The following is a 21,747-nucleotide window of genomic DNA, read 5'->3' on the forward strand; positions in this document are numbered from 1 at the left end:
TTATTTTGGGAACATTTACATTGCTCCTCTGTTGTAACTTTGAGATTCACTGAATTAGGGTGGGTAGATGTGATGAATTAGAATGAATGGGATGCCGCTTTCAGTCCAAAATGGCGGCAATGCTACCGCAGCGCCATCTAGCGGCAGTTGTGAAAAGAGTTTCTGTACTATTTCTGGGAATAATTTTTCACAACTAAGCCCTCAGTACTGTCTTACAGGCAAGTTAGGTCCTATGAAGAGAAAAAATGACAACACAACTACTAAGCAAACATAAAATGAACGTGTCTTTCTAAATAAATATGAATGAACAGACGTGTAAATAAAGCGGTTAAGATCATTTTCGTCCTTTTTGAAACGTGTCGTGTCCATGCATGCGATTGTTTTCGGGGAAGAGTTTGAAGACTCCCCGGCCGCGCCTCCTTTGAGACAGACCTGAGGGAGCAAGCGGTGAATAGGGAAGGAATAGCGTTTCCATTAGCTTTTGGCTTTCATGCTGTCACAACTTGCTATCCTTCTGTCTTATTGCTGCACAAAGACCCCTGCTCGGGAAATGTAGTGAACGCTACTGTAGTAGAAACATTATGTAAGTCACAACAGACTCAAGTTCTCTCATCACGGTGGTTAGCTAACGTTAGCTACGAAGCTAGGTTACTCGGACAAGCCTTGTTACGACAGCTAACTTCGCTATGTGAACTAACTAAGCCAGGAAAGTGGCGATAAAGAAACTCAGCGACTGGCTGCTTGGTGCACATTTATTGTTTCCACTTCTGAATGTGAGTAGATACTGCTCATTGCTCATTGCTTGGTCGGGTGTTAGTAGTTGGAGCTAACTTGCTATTAAATTGTAGTAGTGTTACTCTGCTAACGGTTGCTACCAAAGTTGCTAACTAGCCAGGTAGCTATAGAGTGAATTTCTTAAAGCAGATACATGTAGCTGGTAAAAGTTATTGTGTCATTATTAGTATTTGTCACATATGAAAGCTGTATGACATAAAGCGGTGGGTTACCTAAGAGGCCAGTAATGCTTTTTCTTAGCCAAGGTAACATTAAGCTAGGTAAGCCTGACGTTAAAGCCTTCATCTGTGTGTCTGCTTGTTTTATCCACATGAGTTTAAATAGCATTATAACATGACTGTGCTCTGCTTTTCATGACTTATCAGATAAGTGATATTGCTGCTTGGAGAATAGAAAAAGCTTATGTAGCAAATGTAAATGAAAACAGTGTAGTCTCTGAGGGTTGACTCATGAATTGTGCATTGCCCTTTGCTCCAACATGTTTGACAGCTCGTTACCACAGCTGACTATTGATCTGCTAATATGCAACTCATCTGTTAAATGTTGTTGTCTGGAATATAAAATGAGCACAAATTGGTCAAACATTAGTAAAATATCACCAATGCTTGTTTTAACTTGACCAGTTGTTTTAAAAAGCCTAAATTATTCAAATTTGCAATGATATATATATAAACTAAGGAAAGAGGCAAGAAGAGAAACTAATCCTGTCATTTAAAAATCTGTCTGTTGATGATACATTTATTTCAAAATAGTCTTTTATTCATTTTCCATAGTTGAAAGAGCCATTATGTCTTGTGCTATGATTATATTATTTTTCTCTGCAGTGCTGTCACTCAAAGTGATTCAGCGACTGTTTCAGTGATAGAATACATATTAATGTAATTGATACAAACCGATATTTGTTAGGTACTTGTTTGCTAAAGTAGTTATGCATTTTGAAATACAGTGTATCTGAGTCAGTGACAAATAAGGGTTGGCAAGATGAGCAATTCTAAGATATGTTAAATAGTTGTAAAAGCAGCATCAGGTATGTTAAAATGTACATTTAGTATTTTTGTTGCTTTTATGTCATTTGAAATGACATTTGCATCATTTTTTACCAAAAGTAAGACTGAATGTTCCTGAAAATGTCAAATGGTGTAACCACAAAAGAAAACATCAAATGAAAAACATTCAATTTTAAAGCATTTAGTCAATATTGAGCAGGACATATCCTAAAAACAACCATTTATTCTAAATAAGTTGTGACAAATGATGTAAAATTTGTTACAAAACATAGTGCTGCATTGTAAAAGTGGATTATATTTAGTCCACATTTTAATTCACTTTTTTTTTTACTGTATATAATCAGATTGTTATGAAAAAAATACTTGTTACACTAATTGACACTGGGTTGCATCATGTCATTGACCCATCTATATTACACATTTATACTGTACTATCATTTTTAGTAAAACAGAACATGTATAAACTTACCCACACTTATGTCCAGTTTCTCAAACAGAGGTTAGGACTAGTTCTACACTATCCATTGAGAAACTAAACTTAATCCCTGTCTGGGAAATCAGCCTTTAGAGTTCAGATCTATATTCATAGATATTTAACTGTCAGCCTCTCACTCTGTAAGTTTTCTGTTTTAGGTAGTTCTGATTTAATTAAATGATAAATGGATGGCACATTTATCACACACACACACACACACACACACACACACACACACACACACACACACACACACACACACACACACACACACACACACACACACACACACACGAGGAGCTGGCCTTACAATTGGGAGCAAATTACGGTTTAGCATCTTGCTCAAAGACACTTGAACACATGGACAGGGACGGCTGGGGATCAAACTATCCTCTCCTCCTGAGCCACAGACTCCCTGATTTATTTCCCATTTGATGAAACAATCAATATCAGTAACGCTATCATACATTTGTCACTGCTTCTCAAATGCAAGGTTAATTGTATCACTGCAAATTGAATATCTTTTTAAATTTGTCAGGGTGAAAAACATTTTTTTTATCCATCAGACTTCTCCTCTGCTGCTGCTTGAAAAGTCAGTTTCATCTCGAGTGAAAATGAAACACTGAAGTAAGATCCTGTGTCTCTCTCTCGCAGGTGTTGCAGGTCGCTCTCATGTGCCCATGGAGAAAGCGGCCTTTGAGGGGTGGCTGGAGACTGTCTCTGCCACTTTCCTTACGCTGAACGACCAGCAGCGCAACCAGTCTCTGGACCACCTCATCTCCCTGAGCGGTGCCGTCCAGCTCCGTCATCTGTCTAATGGACTGGAGACGCTGCTGAAGCGCGACTTCGTGCGCCTCCTTCCTCTGGAGCTGGCTTTCTACCTGCTGCGCTGGCTGGACCCACAGACCCTGCTCACCTGCTGCCTCGTCTGCAAACAGTGGAATAAGGTAAATATCATCACCAGGCAGCACTGACACACAGGAATGTTGTTAATAACGTCTAAAGACTCTCCATTATGAACCAGGAAGCAGCTTCTTAGGAGTATTGAAAAGAAAGAATGCAAGGAGACATTTCAGTGGAAAAAAAAGTTATTAGGGTCTAATATTGCTACAGCTGATCAGACAGAAATGGAGCTACTATTAAGCTGGCTGATGGCGATCTAAGTTCACACTTTGAATTGTTCACACTTTGAATTGTTTATTTGGAACAAAAAATGTCTAAAAAGTGGGAATAATATGTGACTGGGTTAGGTTATTCGTCCATATTGGTGTTAAAGAGCGTATGAGTGTTGTGATGATGCAGTTTGGGCATCCTCTCACTAACAGGTGTCGGTCTGTTAACATATTTCTACAATATTTCTGCTTGTGTATCCTTGATTTCTCAGGGAATCATCCTCACTTCTCTGTCTTCACTGCTTAGAGCAGAAATAAGTGAATTATGGGCTCACCAGAGGAGCGAGGAGGCATCAATTAAAGCAAATGAGAAGCCCTGTTGATAATTCAGGGGGACAGCAGGGGTCACAGAGCACAGCACAGGCAGTCTGCTCAGTTAATGTGTGATGCTCTGCTACCATTACTACTCTCCATGACGCTGTTTCACAAATGTCACAGGTTTTATTTATTTTTATTTTGTTGTTGTTGTTTTTACTCATACAAATAAGGTAACTGAAGCTTCCTTATTTCATTCTTTAATCTTGTTGGTCTTTGTCGTTGTTATTTGAAAAGGCCTGCCATGTATACATTTGTGGTGTCTTGTAAGCCCATGTGGGCTGGGCATATTCATGTGCATGACACCATAATATAAATCCCAATTAATGAATCAAACTAGTAATAATAACTTTATTTGTAGAGCAAAGTGATTTACAGCTAAATAAATGACATACACTAAGTGGTTCACTTGACAAGGGCTTAAATAGGAGCATAAAACAGAACAAAACTGTAATGTAATATAAGATGGCAAATACAGTTTTTAAAATAGTAAAAATTGTAGATAGTAAGAGTAGTTAAAACATAGAATAAATAGAATATATATAAACAAGTAAAATACAACATTTTAAAAGAAGAGCAGTAGTTCTTCAGTGTGAAAATGATGAAAGTAAAAGGTTAAACTGAAAAGATTAGTTTTTTAACTTCTAAGATATTTAGCAACCTGGCTTCCCTGATATCTAAAGGTAGTGTGTTCCATAGTTTGGGTTGGAATTAATAAAAGCTGCATCCCTGATTTCCTTTCTGTCTCCAAAAAACCTCCAAAAAACCAGCAGCAGGTGATCACACTGTTCTTGAAGGCAAATAGAGCAGCTAAAACTGGACTAACATTTTCTCTCCTCTGTAGAGTTTTGAATGAATGAATGAATAGATAATATAAAAAACATGCAAAATGATTTTTCAAAATAAAGCACCAAATCAATAAAGGAAAGTTGGATATCATATTTGCACTAGTATTGACATTTAAGATAAGATAAGATATTCCTTTATTAGTCCCACGATAGGGAAAATTGCAGTATTGCAGCATCAAAGTGGACAGTAAAAATAGAAGAGCATCAATAAAAAAGATTAAAGTACAAAAGCAGTAAAAAATAATATAAAATCTAAGAAATATAAAAAAATAACCGTAACATTATGTACAAGAGTAATATTGGTGTTGAGTAATATTTAAGAGTAATATTGTTTATTGAAGTGTATTAAAATAAATAAATACTGCAGATTTTAGTTTAAAGGAGGTTATATGATACGATGGGATAATAATAATTCAATTACACAAAGAATTTGTTTTTTAGAACATAAAAAAACTACATTTACAAAAAAAAGGAAAGTAGTGCTCAAACGAGTGTCCGTGTCTTCCCAGGTGATCAGCTCGTGTACAGAGGTGTGGCAGGGTGTGTGTCGGAAGCTGGGCTGGAGGATCGACGAGTCCATTCAGGATGCTACACACTGGAAGGGGGTCTACCTGAAGGCCAGGCTGCGTATGATGCAGCTGAAGAATCAGGAGGCCTTCGAGACGTCCTCGCTCATCGGCCACAGCGCTCGCGTCTACGCACTCTACTACAAGGACGGCCTCCTCTGCACAGGTACACTGCTGCTCTGCTTCTTTCTCAACATGGAAACTACTGGTTAGCATTAGATACATGGGTTGAGAATCTTCTCTATAGCCATGTATTTAAATCTACAGCATCACATTATAGTTGACAGTTTTTTTTGAGTTATTATATCCACCCATTTTACACCTGCATTCATTCATTCTCTCACATGATGAAGTTTTCACAGCAAACTTTATACAATCAATCGCCTATTGACACAGCGGCAGACACAACTTTAGCATGAATGTAGCACTCACTACACACTCTATTGTAAGTTGTGAAGCTGGTGAAGGTGTAAACAGGGTTAGCACATGCTCATGATCTCGGGCCGTCTTTGGAGCTATCGAAACAAACTAACATGACCAAACTCTTCATAATGAAGGAACATGTCACCCAGTGCAGTGGTGTGGCTCGTTAATGTGTTTTTAATAGTTTTTGAACAAGAACAGAAGAATAAGCTATAACAGGCTCTGATACACACACAGTACTTGTTAGTAGATCAGTTCATTGTTGGTTTGGATCCATTAAGAAATGTTACTTACAATTAGTGTTTGGTTTTTTTCTGATCCTGGGGCAGCTGTGGCTCAGTAGGGGGAGCACATTGTCCACTTAACGTGTGTGTGTGTGTGTGTGTGTGTGTGTGTGTGTGTGTGTGTGTGTGTGTGTGTGTGTGTGTGTGTGTGTGTGTGTGTGTGTGTGTGTGTGTGTGTGTGTGTGTGTGTGTGTACTGTAAGGGTGTGTGCATGGAAGGAGAGAAAGAGAAAATGGAGAAGAAGAGGGAAGTGTGCATACGTGTTACGGTTTGTGTGTGTGTGTGTGCGTGTGTGTGTGTCTACATAAACACTTTAGATAAAAGCACTATATAAATGCAGTCATTTATCAATTCCAGCAGACTATTATCAGAATGAGCTGTGTACGAGTGTAAAACATGGTTGCTGTGGATGATGAAAGCAGGCAGAGTTTATATTCTTCTTGATTGACAGTTTGATCAGCTGATCATATCGTCTCCTTTACTGGTACCAACTGCTTGCTGACTGCAAATACACTCTGACAAACATTCAGAACCAGGTTTCAAGTGGCGTCCCTCATACACATTTAAGGCTCCTTATAATATGATGTAATTATAAAATAATAATACATTGTATTTGCAATGCACTTCACATTTGAAAACAAAGTGCTACAAAACACAAAACTGTCAGTGGTCTGAGGTGTCCTCCGCTGGTCAGGGAGGGTGTTCCAAAGATGAGGGGAAGCAGAACAGAAGCCCCCATCACCCATGGTGCTGAGATTAGTCCAGCGGAGGGATCACGTTGAGGATAGTAGGGTGAGCATAGATACACTGGTGAGCCAGGAAGGAGATCTTGTATTCCATCCTGGTAAGTGATGACAATAGTATAGTATAATTGATGCTACATACTATTGTAAACTGTTACGCTCAGAGCAGCGAACAAACAGCACCAGCATTCCTTCCACTCTTCTGTTGCCATGGAGTCTCAAAAACACAGCAGTTAGGTAGACAGCCAGAGTCTGCAGAATCTGCACAGATAAAGGCAAATATCCAAAAAATGTCCAAAAGGGTTACTGGTAAGCAATGACTATAGTATAGTTGATGTTATATACTACTGTAAGATGACATTCCATTATTGGAAAAATCTGAAAAAATAATTATTGGAAAAATAATTAGATTTTCTTACTTATTGGCCAATTGATCATAAATCCCAGCTCAATAATGGAGCATCAGGTATGTACAGTATACTTGACTTGTCACTTTACTAGTGTGATACATTAGAGTGTGTAGTCTGGAACGGTGACACAGGTATCCACTGTCTGTTTTCCTCCAAAACACATATAACACATATACTGTATGTATTAAACCTCTTCCCACAAACATGATCAGACCTAGGTAAGGGTTTGCTTCCTTCACTACAAACTTAAAAGATGGATTCACAATTTTTCAAGTGTATCTTTAAATAACAGTCAGTAGCCCAAATGAATTGAATGAATGAATGATTCCTCCTGTTCATACTGACCATTAGAAGATCCCTTCATAATGTACTTATAATGGAAGGGATGAAGACAGAATCCATCACTGTTGGGTGTGGACAGGCTGTGACTGAACATGGCAGAGCTTACAGTAACAGCTCTTAATTGCTCTTTCATAGAATCAGCCATCAGACTGTACAACAGCACAGCTCCCAGTACCTCCCACTCCCACTAATAAGACTGAGGTTGTCCTTACTGTTTAATACCATGAACATTGCACACTTGTATAGTATTAGGAATTTATGTATATTGTAGATTCATATCATTACACATTATTTTAGAGATTGTTTATTTTATTTTATTTTATTTTATATTTTATTTTTTATCACTTCACCATTACAAGGCTACTGTTGTGTCAATTTTTAATTTCCCCCTAGAGATCAATAAAGTGTACCTTACCTTACCTTACCTTACCTTACCTTACCTTACCTTACCTTACCATGGACGTATCTTCTATTTCAGGATCTGATGACCTTTCTGCCAAATTATGGGATGTGCGCACCGGGCAGTGCATTTATGGAATCCAGACACACACCTGCGCCGCGGTGAAATTCGATGAACAGAAGTTGGTCACCGGGTCCTTCGACAACACCATAGCATGCTGGGAGTGGAGCACAGGGGCTAAAATCCAGCAGTTCCGGGGCCACACAGGAGCAGGTTGGTTTATGTGTTCAGCAGCTTTCTGTGCTGTGTTATTTACAATAATACACAAACAAAATGTTAATTATGCACTTCATTACAAGAAAGATGTATACAAGTATAAACACAAAAACAACTTAACAAATTGTGCCACATTGTATTCGCAGTGATGCTCTGGTTTAGTTATTGTGTTATAAATCCAGCACATGTTGTGTCAGAACAGCTGGACAGCACAGTGACACACAGACAAGCAGAGTGGAGTCTTCCTCACAGCATTAATGTGTCTTAATTTAACAAACAGTCAAATATTCAGACTTCTACAGGATACTTAGTTTTATTTCAGAATGCTATTATATTAAAAATGAGGAAGTCTCACTCCGTGTTATAATCTCTCCTTTCATCCAGCCACTCAGTGCTGTGCTTTCACTGTCTGCAGTCTGTTATTGTGCACATGCTGACTTGTAAAAAGCTGATTACACCTGCTTACATGTATACTTAGCAGAGAAATGAGAGGGAGACAATACAAGCAAACTGAAGATGTCATTGTAGCCTGTAAAATGAAATTTTTAGATAGTTTTTTATAATTTCATTGACTAAATGATTAATTGGTTAATAGAGAAAATCATCTGCTGATAAATCAATAGTAAAATAAGCTTGAATTGCAGCTGTTTAAATATTCATTTTTGTTACTGATTGAAAACTGCTCGCTCTGTGTGTGTGTGTGTGTGTGTGTGTGTTCTCAGTCTTCAGTGTGGACTACAATGATGAGCTGGACATTCTGGTGAGCGGCTCTGCAGACTTCACAGTGAAGGTGTGGGCTCTGGCAGCTGGAGCCTGTCTCAACACTCTGACTGGACACACTGAGTGGGTCACCAAGGTCAGCCTGCTGCTCCTCTACAACACTTTATTTTAGGGAAAGAATCATAAGTAGTGATGGGTTATGATGGCTGGTTCCAGTTTGGAGTAGTTTCTGGGTGTGATTAAAAACCATGGATGTATTATAAGAGCTGATAGGCGGCCAGTTTTTCCCAGTGGCCACTTGCAGTATTGCAGCCCAAAAATTAATAGTGTTTTGGGTCCATGGAGGTTTTATATTTATAAAACTTTCCACGAGATGAGAAAAGCAATTTAAAAAATCTGTGACATCATCACAAGTATGTGGGCTGAGTTGGAACTCACGGACAGGGCCAGTGGGGGAAACACTACTGCAGTATTCAGTGGGCTGTATAACATGGAAGTAAACCTATAAGCTAGAAACCTTTTTTTTGGTGTATGCACCAGTAGAGCAACTCTGAATTGGCACCATTTTTCTTCTGGTATCCAGCTCTTATAATACATCCAAACATAAAACTCTGACTTCATGAAGCTCAGACGCTGGAGAGAGCCTGGAAAGCAACTCATCATTTTTAGGCCAACTTTGCTGATCCTGGTTAAAATTTGATCAACTGTAATTAATTAACATGAACTCATTCAGTAACAGTTCAAATGAAAAGTTCAGTTCAGTTCAGTATTTGGAGTAAGTCACATATGACAATACAGAATGTGTAACTACAATGAATATTTCATACACTCAGAGGCTGTAAACATTAGTTAGGCTGTTTCTACCAGCAGAATGTGATAATGTGCTATATGAGTTGTACTTATTTAACTTTACTCTCTTTACCTGCAAATTCATTTAAAGTCAGTTCAGTTCAATGAGCACGCAGCTGTGCTTAAAGCTAAACAGAATAAGATTTGATTCAAATTTTAAAGGATTCAGATTGGATAACTAGATTTAATACTGGATGAATGCAATAGAAATGAAAGAATAATCTATTGAACCTAGGAATGCACCGAAATGAAAATTCTTGGCCGAAACTGAAAACCGAAAATGAGGAAACCAAGGCCGAAAACCGAAACACTGAAAGAAATTATTATGCCAATTATTAGTACCATTAACATTTATGGCTATGACTGTGTACTAACCTCACTAAAATCAAGGCAATGAACATATTTATTTAGCACTGAAATTACAACAATGCACAATATAAAATCGGTGTCGGTCTAATAAGCAGCAACACAGAGCTATAAGGACGCTTTGCTCTCACAAGCGCTGCATTTATAGTCACATAAACACACACACACGCACAGACACGCCTTTTTCTGCGCTCTGCTCTCCTCCTGTGCTGTGCGCTTCTCTGTCTCCAAGCGGGTTCTCCACATCCATCGCGGCCTGGATCATTTCTCGTGCGCGCTGCTTTAATCCCACATGATCCAAGTAATGATCTTTATAACGCGGATCAAGTACAGTTGCGATGAAGTGCAGAGGATCCAAATAGATGTCAGTGAAACTTGTGCTGACAGACTCTAAGAGTGTACTTTTCATTGTTTTCATTCCGTGGTCCGTCTCAACCTCTTTGCTTAGAAGACGCTTTAGTGCTGCAATTAAAGGAATAACGTCTGCTACAGATGCATCAGAGGAGCTGATCTCTTTAGTTAGCTGTTTCGGCCGTGTTGTTTGGGTTCGGCGAAAACCGAAAATGCATTTTTGGCCGAATTTTCGGTGCATCCCTAATTGAACCTCATCACTACTTATAAGCTATTTTTGGTTAGCCTGTACTGCTAAATTCTCTCTCTATCTCTCTCTATCTCTCTCCCTCTCTCTCTCTCTCTCTCTCTCCGATCAGGTGATACTACAGAAAAGTGAAGTAGAATCTATGGTGCACAGTCCTGGTGATCATATCCTCCTAAGTGCTGATAAGTATGAAATTAAGGTAATACTAATGTCTCCACTGTCTGTTTATAAAATAATCAACTGTTTGTGTTGTTGTCATGAGGAGTTTATAATATGATGTAACCTGTGTTTGTTGTACAGGTCTGGCCTTTAGGGAGAGAAATCAACTGTAAGTGTCTGAAGACTCTGTCAGTGTCAGAGAACCGCAGCATCAGCCTCCAGCCTCGCCTGCAGTTTGACGGACGCTACATTGTCTGCAGCTCTGACCTCGGAGTTTATCAGTGGGACTTTGCCAGTTTTGAGATTCTCAGGTAGAATAACACACACCAAACGCCAACATCTTACTCTGTAAAGTAATGAACAGGGTTGATGGGTCAAGGACTTTATGAAAGTCAGACTCACCTTTTTGCAGCAGGTGCCACAGCTCCTATTTAAACAGATGTGTGACATCATCTCTGTCTCCTCCTCTACTGTCCAGTGTGATGGACTCCTACAGCTGCACTTCCATTTTATAACTGAACTAATACCAAAACTTTTTATTTCTCTAATGTGTTCAGTTTATGTTATTTATCATTATTATTATTATTATTTTCTGATTATTTTACATAACCAACCAATCAACTTATTAATGAAAGTAAAAAATAATCAGCAGTTGGAACTATAATGACACTAATCATAAGTTACAGTCCTTTTATAAATGACTTCAAAATGAGCTCCATTTAACCCTCTACAACACCCTAACCCTACAACAGTCACATTATGGTATGCATGGTATTACTGAAGTGACATTAGGTGATGATGATCTAAATACCTCCTCCTCCACTGTTTGCTGAATGATTTTATACAAGAAGCAGCAATGGTATTATTTTTTCTTTCAGGAGGTTTTACCTAAAAATGTGCAGATGTGATTAAAACACAAGGCCTGCAGGTAAAACATGAGGCTAATGTAGCTGTTCTATCAGTTTAGTGAAGGGCAGCTGCTCTGCAGATGTGCTGGATTTTACTGGAACAGCTGTAACCAGGCTGAGATGAGCTTCCTGAATTTGCATCCAAAATGCTGTCAAAACTTTAATTTACTATTTACAGCCTCTATAATTCTTGACCAGTAAAGAGGCAGAAAAAAGGTGCATACCACAAATAACCAAAACTCTTCCACTCTATTAAATAGTTATCTAGAGTTAAAACAACTCATTCAAATCACATATGATTTGAATATGAGTGGAGAGTATTGTTCTTGTAACTGCATTTATAAAAATGTTTTAAATCAAACCATCAAACCATGTCATGTGATATGCTACTTCAGTACATTATAGAACATTTAATATCCAGTACTTTACATTATAGACACAAACACTGTAACAAACTGACCAAAGTATCACACATTGATCATACAAGTTGCAGCCATATCATCTGTTTTGACCTAGTCTTATTTCAAAAGGAAAGAGGACAGTCCAGTGAAAGAATCATTCATAATTGGGAGCATCTTGCTTTTTAAAATAAGTCACACATAACATAACTCAATCATGTTCTTAATTCTTCAGTCAGTGTTTCACATAGCGCCTAATTACATACACAAAACAGCACTGAAAACTATAAAATGATTTCTGTGGCAGATAAATGAAATGTGAATTATTATTTTTCATGTTTTTTCATTTCTCAAAAATGTATTATTGTATTACCGTACCCGTACTCTGTTGTTTTGCCCCTTTTTCATTCACCAACTCCTGCTAATTCAGCTCTAAATGATGTGGTTACATTATGGAGAAGAATCTAAACATTTCAAACTTGCACAGTACAGTCTAGAGATGGCTTTTGTTGTGATTAGGCTCTATATAAATAAAGATTGATTGATTGATTGATTGACTGTACATGTAAAACAAAAAACTTAATATCATGTTTTTCCTCTCTTCTACTATTATTATAGGATACAGTCTTAATCAGCCTGTTTTTATCTTGTCAGGGTGATAAAAACGCAGGACCCAGCCAACCTATCCCTGCTCAGCTTCGGGGATGTGTTCGCCCTCCTTTTCGACAACCACTTCCTGTACGTAATGGACCTGAGGACAGAGGCCATCTCGGGCCGCTGGCCTCTACCCGCCTACAGAAAATCTAAACGAGGATCCAGCTTCCTGGCTGGTGTGACCTCCTGGCTCAACGGCCTGGACGGGGACAATGACTCTGGATTGGTGTTTGCCACGAGCATGCCCGACCATAGCATTCACTTGGTACTGTGGAAGGAGAACGGATAGAAGCCAACTCCAAACCCCCCTCTCCCCCCTCCCTCCCAAGACTGCTAGGATATGAGCCACCGTCATGTGTGCTCTGGAACATATGAACCTTAATAGATCATGCATGGACCAAAGCATCTTTTTTGTTTTGTTTTTTTAATCGGTTTCTTCCTTGCATACAGTCATCCTCTACACATACACATATGAACAGTAAGATATGGAAATGGTTGACAACCTTAAAAACAGATGAAACTATTACTGTTGCTCCTCTCATCTTAGACAAAGACAATTGACTTCTTGAAAATCCAAAAATGGCATCAAAAGTTCCAAAATAAACACGATTATTATTATTATTGTAATTTTTTTTTGGCAAATTAATTCTTTGGAGAGTTTCACATTGTGCACTGAGAATATTTTAGCCAACCTTTCATCCACTCTATAATTGGATGCCAATTTTGACCAATGAGCTTTTCTTACCAGGATAAGAAAATGTGCTAATGCTAAGCTGCTCGCTGAACTGATTTGCCAAAAATCATGGGTTTCCTTGTAGAAAAACAGGTTCGCCTTAAGCACAGAACATCTCCTTTGACACCAAGAGAGATGTTACAAAGATTATTTTTACAGAGGAAGCTGTACATCGTATCGTATGTTTGAAAGTGGTATGGTACATCGTCGTGTACCATGTAAAACATTGTGAGGTTTCATGTAATTCCACTGAATATGCTTCTTTTTTTTTTAAACAGGGGGGTTGTGGTTTAAATGTCAGCTTGAGAAATGTGATGTGCCTTTTCAGTTTTCATTTGACATTACAAAACTAGAATTTCCTCCATAACTCCGGCACATTACAGTAATCACAGGTGATGACTGCATTGTAAAAATCTTACTTTTACGTTGGATTTTGTTTGTCATATTTACTGTGCTCTAACAGTCTGAGATGTCTGTAATTTTATAGCTATCTACCTGACATGACTCGCTCAGTGAATGGCTTATATATGAATCATTGACTGTATTTAAAAACATCAGGTTTATTTTTCTATGCGTTGCGCAGAGAGAGGAAGTGACGAGTAGTTGGTTCTGTGCAAAAAAAAATTGCTATTTTAAAAACATAAAAGACAATTTGAATAGATGGAAACAATCTGAAATGCCTTCTCATGTTTTAACATCGTCTCAATTCCGTTTTTTCTTCTACGAAACTAAAAGCTCAGCCAAGGTTGAGTCAGTTTCCCCCCCAGATTTCTCACTGATGTCTTCCTTTGCATTGGTAAGTCACAGATCACTACAGATGGAAATGTATTCATGTACACCAAACCTCATTTATGACAGATGAGTTTTTCTCTTGTATACAGACTGTAACCTGTTCCTCACACACAGATTTAATGTACACAGCTGATGTACAGACTGTTCTTAGTTTAGGTTTTTCAAATCTAATTAAAACTCCACCGATATATATATATATATATTTTGTACTGTTATCTGACCATTGCACCACATTATGCCCCCACCAGCAGCACTCGGTTACATTTTTTAACAAGCGTGATATGATTTTTGTGTAAAGTGATACGTTGAAATGGGAAGAGAAGAAATATGAAATGGGATGTTACATTTTGTGTTCAAGTATCTCTGCACAGTTTTTATTTCACAGAATCTATTCGCATTTTGTCACAGCTTTATATGGTCATCTGCATCCATCAGCTTCAATACTGCAGCCTTTCAAAGAAATAAAAGTAGCAAATACACCTAACTGTCGTTTGCCGCCAGTTTGAAATACATGTTCTGTTGCATGTTGCATGTTGTTTTAAGTAGCAGCAGCTGTAAGAAGGCCTGTCACAATAATGATGTTATCATCTTATCGTACAATAATGTAATTATCAGCATCATCATGTCTATATATGGACTTATCATATGATACATGGACATTTAACTTCAGTATTGCCACACTTCACATTAGCTAAACAAGTAGTGTCCTCCATTCCTCACTGTGTACGTCCTGAGTGGAGACTGTAGAAGAATTAAAGGTAAATAATAAAGTGTAGCGCTCATTCTCCAAAGGTTCATGTGGCTGCAGGTTTTCATTCCAACCAATCAGGAGCACACCAGGCTTGACTCATTTAATCAGCTGATCTCAGTCATCAGACAGTTGATTGGTCGAATCATGTGCTCTTGATTGGTTGGAACAAAAACCTGCAGACACACCGCCCTTTATGGAATAGTTTGTACAGGCCTGTTTGGTTAAAAGCCATCTGTACACCAAATACAGCTGTTTATAATGTGACTAGTTGGCAGCATTAATGTTATTTTGTCCAAAATTAAAGTCAGCAATTTTTCATAGACCAAAGTGAAAAGGTCATCAGTGGTAGAAACCTTTCTTCAAGACTCTTCAAGACTTTTTCTATGACGTACAGGAGTATGATCCATATGACAGCATCATCCCTCACACATTATGTACAGGATGTTGTTTATCACAGTGACCACAGTTCTTTTGCACTGGACTTGGCGAATAGCTAATATATCTGAGAGCCATGTTAACCTCTGTGTTTCGGCCTGCTTATGAGACTATGACCCTTATTGAAGAAAAGATAAACCAGGTAATACAACAATGTTCAGGTGAATTTTCTTTTATAGATAAACTTGTATATGCTGAATGTACACTTGAGATGCTGTGGAAAACTTTAAATCAAAAGAAGCATACCTTTGAAAGCCATGTGCAAACTGAATGTAATTCTCCAAAATTATAAATTCACAATATAATATAATCTATAACAAATCAAATTGAGAAAAAAAATGGTCACTAGGTGGCAGCATGGTAGCATGTATATTAACATCGTTGAAGCAGGTTTTGAATTTCCCATCATTTGAATATAAATGAGGATTATGGATAATTTGGTGTCCTCAAACCAAAACAACAGTGTTTTTAAATAACTACACCTTTATTAACACATTCCACATCTGTCCCAGTAAAATCCGCACATTCCTACCAACTAACGAGAAAACGTCAATTGTGTATCTGTTTCCATCAAATCTGTTAAAAGAGGAAAGACACAGAAGTCCTAATTTTGTACTGAAACACTTTTTAAGGGTGTCAGTGAGAATAATTAAGACATTAGGCATCATAATAAAATATGTTTTACCTTAATAGTTAAACCACCTGCTGACCACTCTGGTCAGCAGGTGTTCCTCTAGAAGCCATTTCTCCAGCAGGAGCAGCTCATTTTTATTATAAAGTAGTCGTATTGGTTTCTTCTTCATGTGTCCAACAGCTCGTCTTCAGCAGATGTTTTCTATGTGATCAGTTGTCCAGATGTTCAGCTTCCAGCAGACAGCTTTTACATCGGCTCAACTCTGTCAAGTCCAAGTGCAAAAGAGAATGCACACGTGATGCGAACATCACGCATGTGCACTTGTGTGCACGCGTGTGCGTGATTTACATTAAATTGATAACATCAATTACTGTGACTTCTGTGTGATTAGTAGATTACTAGCTAATGTGTAGATCTTTCATTGGATCCACTCTGTGCAGAACACAGTAGACTACACAGCAGGAATACAGGTTTATCCATGTGCAGGTGTTTGCTAAACTAATAATATATAGTATATATAAATATAATATAATATAATATATGCAGAAATAAAACTGCTATACTGTCAGTGATAGTAACTGTTACTTTATTAATATCAGCACGTGTGCAGACAAACTCCAAACAGCTGACCCAGCTGTGATCAGTTGATACAGCTGTGATCAAAGCTGTGATCAGCTGATCCGTCATCAGAAACAGTGGCTTCAGAGGAAAGGATGTCTCATTTCTGTAAAATCATACCTCCTGCTTTCCTCTCTCCTCCAGTCATCTCCTCTCTCCTCCAGTGGTTTCCTCTCTCCTCCAGTCATCTCCTCTCTCCTCCAGTCATCTCCTCTCTCCTCCAGTGGTTTCCTCTCTCCTCCAGTCATCTCCTCTCTCCTCCAGTCATCTCCATTCTCCTCCAGTGGTCTCCTTGTGTCTTTCCATGCATCCATGGTGGGCGGGACTAAGGAAAAGATGCAAGTGAGGGAAACGTGGAAGAAATGTAAGAGAATTGAGAAGGAAAAGAAAGAATTGAGAGGTACCTATATAATGCCCCTGTGAGGTCATGTGTTGGGGGTGTGTCTAAATCTTCTCTCCCTTGCAGGTGAATGAGCTGAGGCTGATTGCAGTAACTCAGAGCACATGGACCTGAGGCCTGTACTACGAAGCTGGATTTTCTCTTATGGAGGTAACTTCAGGGTTAACTCTGGGTTTTCCGTCCTGCGACGCTGGTCCACTTCTTACCGGGGTAAATCACCATGGTAACTTGGTGTTCGGAATAAGAGATCAACGAGTATAAACGCACCACCTCCTGACCAATCAGTTCTCTTGGAAAATGGCCCATTCATAGAAGATCCTGTCCACATTGGTGCGCGGATCGTGAGAGGTTAAAACTATCTGAAAGGTAGGCTACAGATTTTCAAGTGACATTAAGTTAGTTTAATATTCAACATTCATTTGACATTAAATACAAACCTATTATGCGCTTCAACCATTTGAGTGAATGATGTCAAACCAACTGTATAACATACAGACTAATATCTCTCATGTGCCTCAAGGATTATTTTTCAAATATATCTTTTCGTCAATTTTTTAACAATTTAAATAAATAAATAACCTTACCACCACTCCAGTTTCAGAACTTGTGTCAGGAAACCTCACAAAAAGTCTCAATAAGAACATCTTGAGAGTAATCGCTGCAAAAGTGCAGAAAAACAGAATTTTATTCATATTTTTTAATTGACCAAAATATATATTTAAAAAATAATCCTTGAGGCACATGAGGGATATTATTCTGTATGTTATACAGTTGGTTTGACATCATTCACTCAAATGGTTGAAGTGCATAATAGTTTTGTATTTTGAATGTTAAATGAATGTGAACAGGTGAAACTGTGGAACAGGTCGGGGTTGTTTGTTTATCTGTTTAATTTATTTTATTTTATTTCTTTTGAGTCTGTATCAGACAAATATGTTTGATTATTTAGATATGGTAATAAGTAAATATAAATAACAATTAGGATTAAAATACATACATAAATAAGATATAAACACACAGGAAATAAATAAATAATAAATAGTTGAATTATAAATTGGAGAAGGGGTAGGATTCAATAAGCGAATGCTTCTTCCTACTCCTTTTCAAACATGTTTAATCAATGTTGTTTTCCTTGTTTTGTGCGTTTGACTGTTGTTTTCTGTTATGTAAGATACATATATTTATATCTTTTCTTTGTTTTTGTTTTTCTACATGTTTGAAATAAAGCCTTCATTCATTCATTCATTCATTCAATATTAAACTAACTTAATGTCTCTATGAAAGGAAGGACACTGAGGAAGTACGATGAATTAATATTGCCTCACAAATTTACGCATTAACAGAGTGGGCAATGTTCTGCCAGCATTCCTTCCTGGCTTTTGCTGCAGCAACAGTGTTGCTTTTGGCCTGGATGATGTGTTTGAATTGTTCATATTTGTGAACAATAATTGTCTGCTCCTCCATGGTAAAGTAGGCTGCTCTGCAGGGTTTCTCCATGTTTGTGATTGGTCAGACGCTGCAAACACCTTTAACCCTTTTATGTGAACGCGCACTGATCAAGAGGAAAACCCTGGGTTGAATTACCGAGTTGATAACCAGTTTTGTAGTACCATTTATCAGGATTGTGAATGTCTGGGTAAGTCAACCCAGGTAACGGAGAGATATCCAGGGTATGTTAATCCAGCTTCGTAGTACAGGCCTCTGGTGCTGTGTAGTTTATTTGAGACTCCTCTGTATAATTCAGTTTGCTCTGTCCTCTCTGTTGACTCTGTTTCTCCTCACAGGTACCATGTTCCTTGATTCAGTTTGGTATCCAGCATGCTCATAGTTATTTTGTAAATAGAGACTCATCTAAAGTTTACTTTAGTGAAACTTTGTTTGGTGCATCAGGACACATGATGTCACTGTGAAGCTGATTAGTTGATTTGGTCCAGCTGCGTGCTGTGCTTTGTGTTTGCTGTTGTGAGATGTAATGTGTTCTGGTTGTTTTCAGGAAACCTTAACAGTAATAACACACTAACTGTGTGTGTGTTTGTTTCTATCCTGGTGGGGACCGCAACCTGACATATTAAATACCCGTGGGGACCGACTCCTGGTCCCCACAGAGACGAGCATTGGAATCAATAGCAAACAGCCTCCTGGTAGGCCTGGTGCAGTTTTTTTGAAAAAACAAAAAGGTACCCACAGTGTTGGTTTTCCTGACTTTGTGTGCACCCCAGAGTTCACACACGGTACTGCAGTGTACGAATTTCCCCGGTGGGGACCTTTACCTGAGAGTGTGTATATTAGCTTTGTATTAGCATATTAGCTTAGCCAGTGATTCCCCTAGAAATTTTTATAGCAGCGGTGCTGTGTGTCGGTAACCTAGCAACACTGGGGGAGTCCGGGGGTATGCTCCCCCGGAAGAAAATTTTGAAAAATAATATGGCTACAACTAACGATTATTTTGATAATGGATTAATCGGACAAAAACTATTTTTTAAATTTCCACCCCTTCATTCAAAAATAAAACATATCAAATTGAAAATGCAAAAAAGTGCTCAAACAACATGTTGCTGCTTGGACGTCCCTGAGTTGTTAAAGTAATATTAAATTATAAATAATAATTTAAACAAAACAACTAAATGTTAATGTCTGATAGCTTTAACAAAATATCATACACATGTATGCTACACAAAAAGAGGTATTTTTCGTTGTTCAATCGACCTGAGCTGTTGGAACAATAAATAAAAGATAAATAATAATAATGGTTTATTTCTTAGTTACCAGTTTTTTCCATCATTAGGCTACCATACAAACTATGTGCGCTAGATTCCCCTGCTGCTCACCTCATCTCCTGCTGCTGACTGTGAGATCTGAGCAGGTAGAAGCTGATAGTTCACTAACTCTAACCAGTGAGCACACTGCAACAAGGATAATGATCCACACAGTGACATTATATCATTGATATGCCGCGCAAAAAGTGATAGAAAACTGATTGTTTTTTTGTGCGCTTACGTGCGCACTCGTGCTTTGTGCCGACCTCGGCAGGATGCAGCACACACATTTTATTTTTGTTTTATGTAGTGTGAACTGCTCCTACACTTTAGAAGATTTCGGTGCGATTGGTCTAGTAAGCAGCATCACAGATCTATCAGGATGCTTTGCTCTCACACGCACGCAGTCACTCTAGTGCGCGCTCTTGCTTGCTCGCTTCAGATTCCGGGAGATTGTGTCTCATTTGTGGGCGTCAAGGATCCGTTCCCGGAACGTCCGGGAGAGTTGGGTTGTCTGCTTTTATCCTCCCCCTACTTCAGTAGCTTATAAAGGGAGGGGGCAGGTTTTGTTATGAAGCCTAGCCTACACCGAAGCCAAAAGCGAAGTTATATGGTTATCAACATAGTTAACGTCACATTACTTCAAGCACAGTCATTTTTGCAGCGGTGCGCCGCTGCTGAATGTACATAGGGGAAACACTGCTTAGCGATTAGCCCCCTGGCTAACTGGATTATTAAATGCAGTGTTAATGGTTAGGGTTAGGGTTTCAATCCAACATTTGTTCAAATTCTGCATATGAATTGTACAGTGATGTCAATTGTATGCTAATAGGCGTTAGCATTACGGGTCCCAATGAGGGGGGCAAAATTCAGGTTTAAAATTTATGTGAGAGTTATTGATATTTCAAGTCATTTTCTTGTTCAAACTGAATTATGATGAATTTAGGAGTTAAAATTACGTCTCTAGACCCTTTAGAAATGGTGGAACCCACGGTACATCACCCAGTCAGGAGTCCCTACGAGGTAGTAAAAACTGGTGTGTGTGTGTTAAGAGTCAGAATCTTCACTGAAAGTGATACAACAGCTTGGATCTGAGGATTCCACCACATCTAGTAAGAAACACCTCCACTGTTTGAATTGTTGAATCAAAGGATGATTGAGGTATTTAATGTTCTTTTTCAGACAACACCAGGACCACGAAGAAGAGGAGGAAGCAACACATGAAGAATAGGTGCTTCTGAGCTTTCATCTCCTGGTTGAAGAACTTGTGCTGCTGTTGGACCAGGACCTGTGTCAGTGAAGATCTGAAGGTTTTTGTAGCATGATTTTCTATTTAAAAACAACAAACAATCCTGCATACATCTTGAAGGGCAGCATAAATGCCCAGCAGGGACATGATCAGCCATGCCTGCAGTCTTAGTCTAAAGAGCAAAATCAGCAGTTTTAAAAAAAGACTATTTTAACTCAGATTTTTGTGGATGCTTATTAAGACATTCAACTTTATCGTATACATTTTTACTATTTCAAGCCAAATTTCCAGAGAACATCTGGAAAAAAACATCTTCTGAGAAATTATGTTTATAACTAATGTTGATTTATCGTTTAGTTATTTACAATCTTGCAACAAAACCTCAAGTTGTAGTCCTGGATCACAGTCAAAAGCTCCACTAGAGGAACTGTTACTGAATTTAGCTCCACAAAGTTTGGTCAAAACTTCTCTTCAGGTAAGGAATTCTTCACCGCTCAGTATCTGTTTTCAATCTAGTTTGAAAACAGAGACAGAAAGATACTTAGACCTGCATCACTGAGCTCAGATACACTGATTCTGTTGGGCATTATTATTATTATTATTATTATTATCATTATTATTATTATACTCATAACCTGAACTATCTGACCTTAAACAGGGTCCCAGTGTCA

The 21,747-nt window shown here is 38.3% G+C and overlaps 1 protein-coding gene across 1 annotated transcript; it reads left to right on the forward strand.

The window, feature by feature from the left end:
* Nucleotides 1–484: 484 nt before the first annotated feature.
* On the forward strand, nt 485–14,703 carry fbxw2 (F-box and WD repeat domain containing 2). Its single transcript, XM_062434584.1, has 8 exons — nt 485–773; nt 2,932–3,224; nt 5,122–5,344; nt 7,859–8,053; nt 8,779–8,912; nt 10,702–10,788; nt 10,890–11,059; nt 12,709–14,703. Exons 2-8 carry the CDS (start codon nt 2,958–2,960, stop codon nt 12,995–12,997), a joined length of 1,365 nt encoding a protein of 454 aa, XP_062290568.1. The 5' UTR covers nt 485–773; nt 2,932–2,957; the 3' UTR covers nt 12,998–14,703.
* Nucleotides 14,704–21,747: the final 7,044 nt, after the last annotated feature.

This window comes from Scomber scombrus, chromosome 15 (genome assembly GCF_963691925.1).
Source record: "Scomber scombrus chromosome 15, fScoSco1.1, whole genome shotgun sequence".
Taxonomy (NCBI): Eukaryota; Metazoa; Chordata; class Actinopteri; order Scombriformes; family Scombridae; genus Scomber; species Scomber scombrus.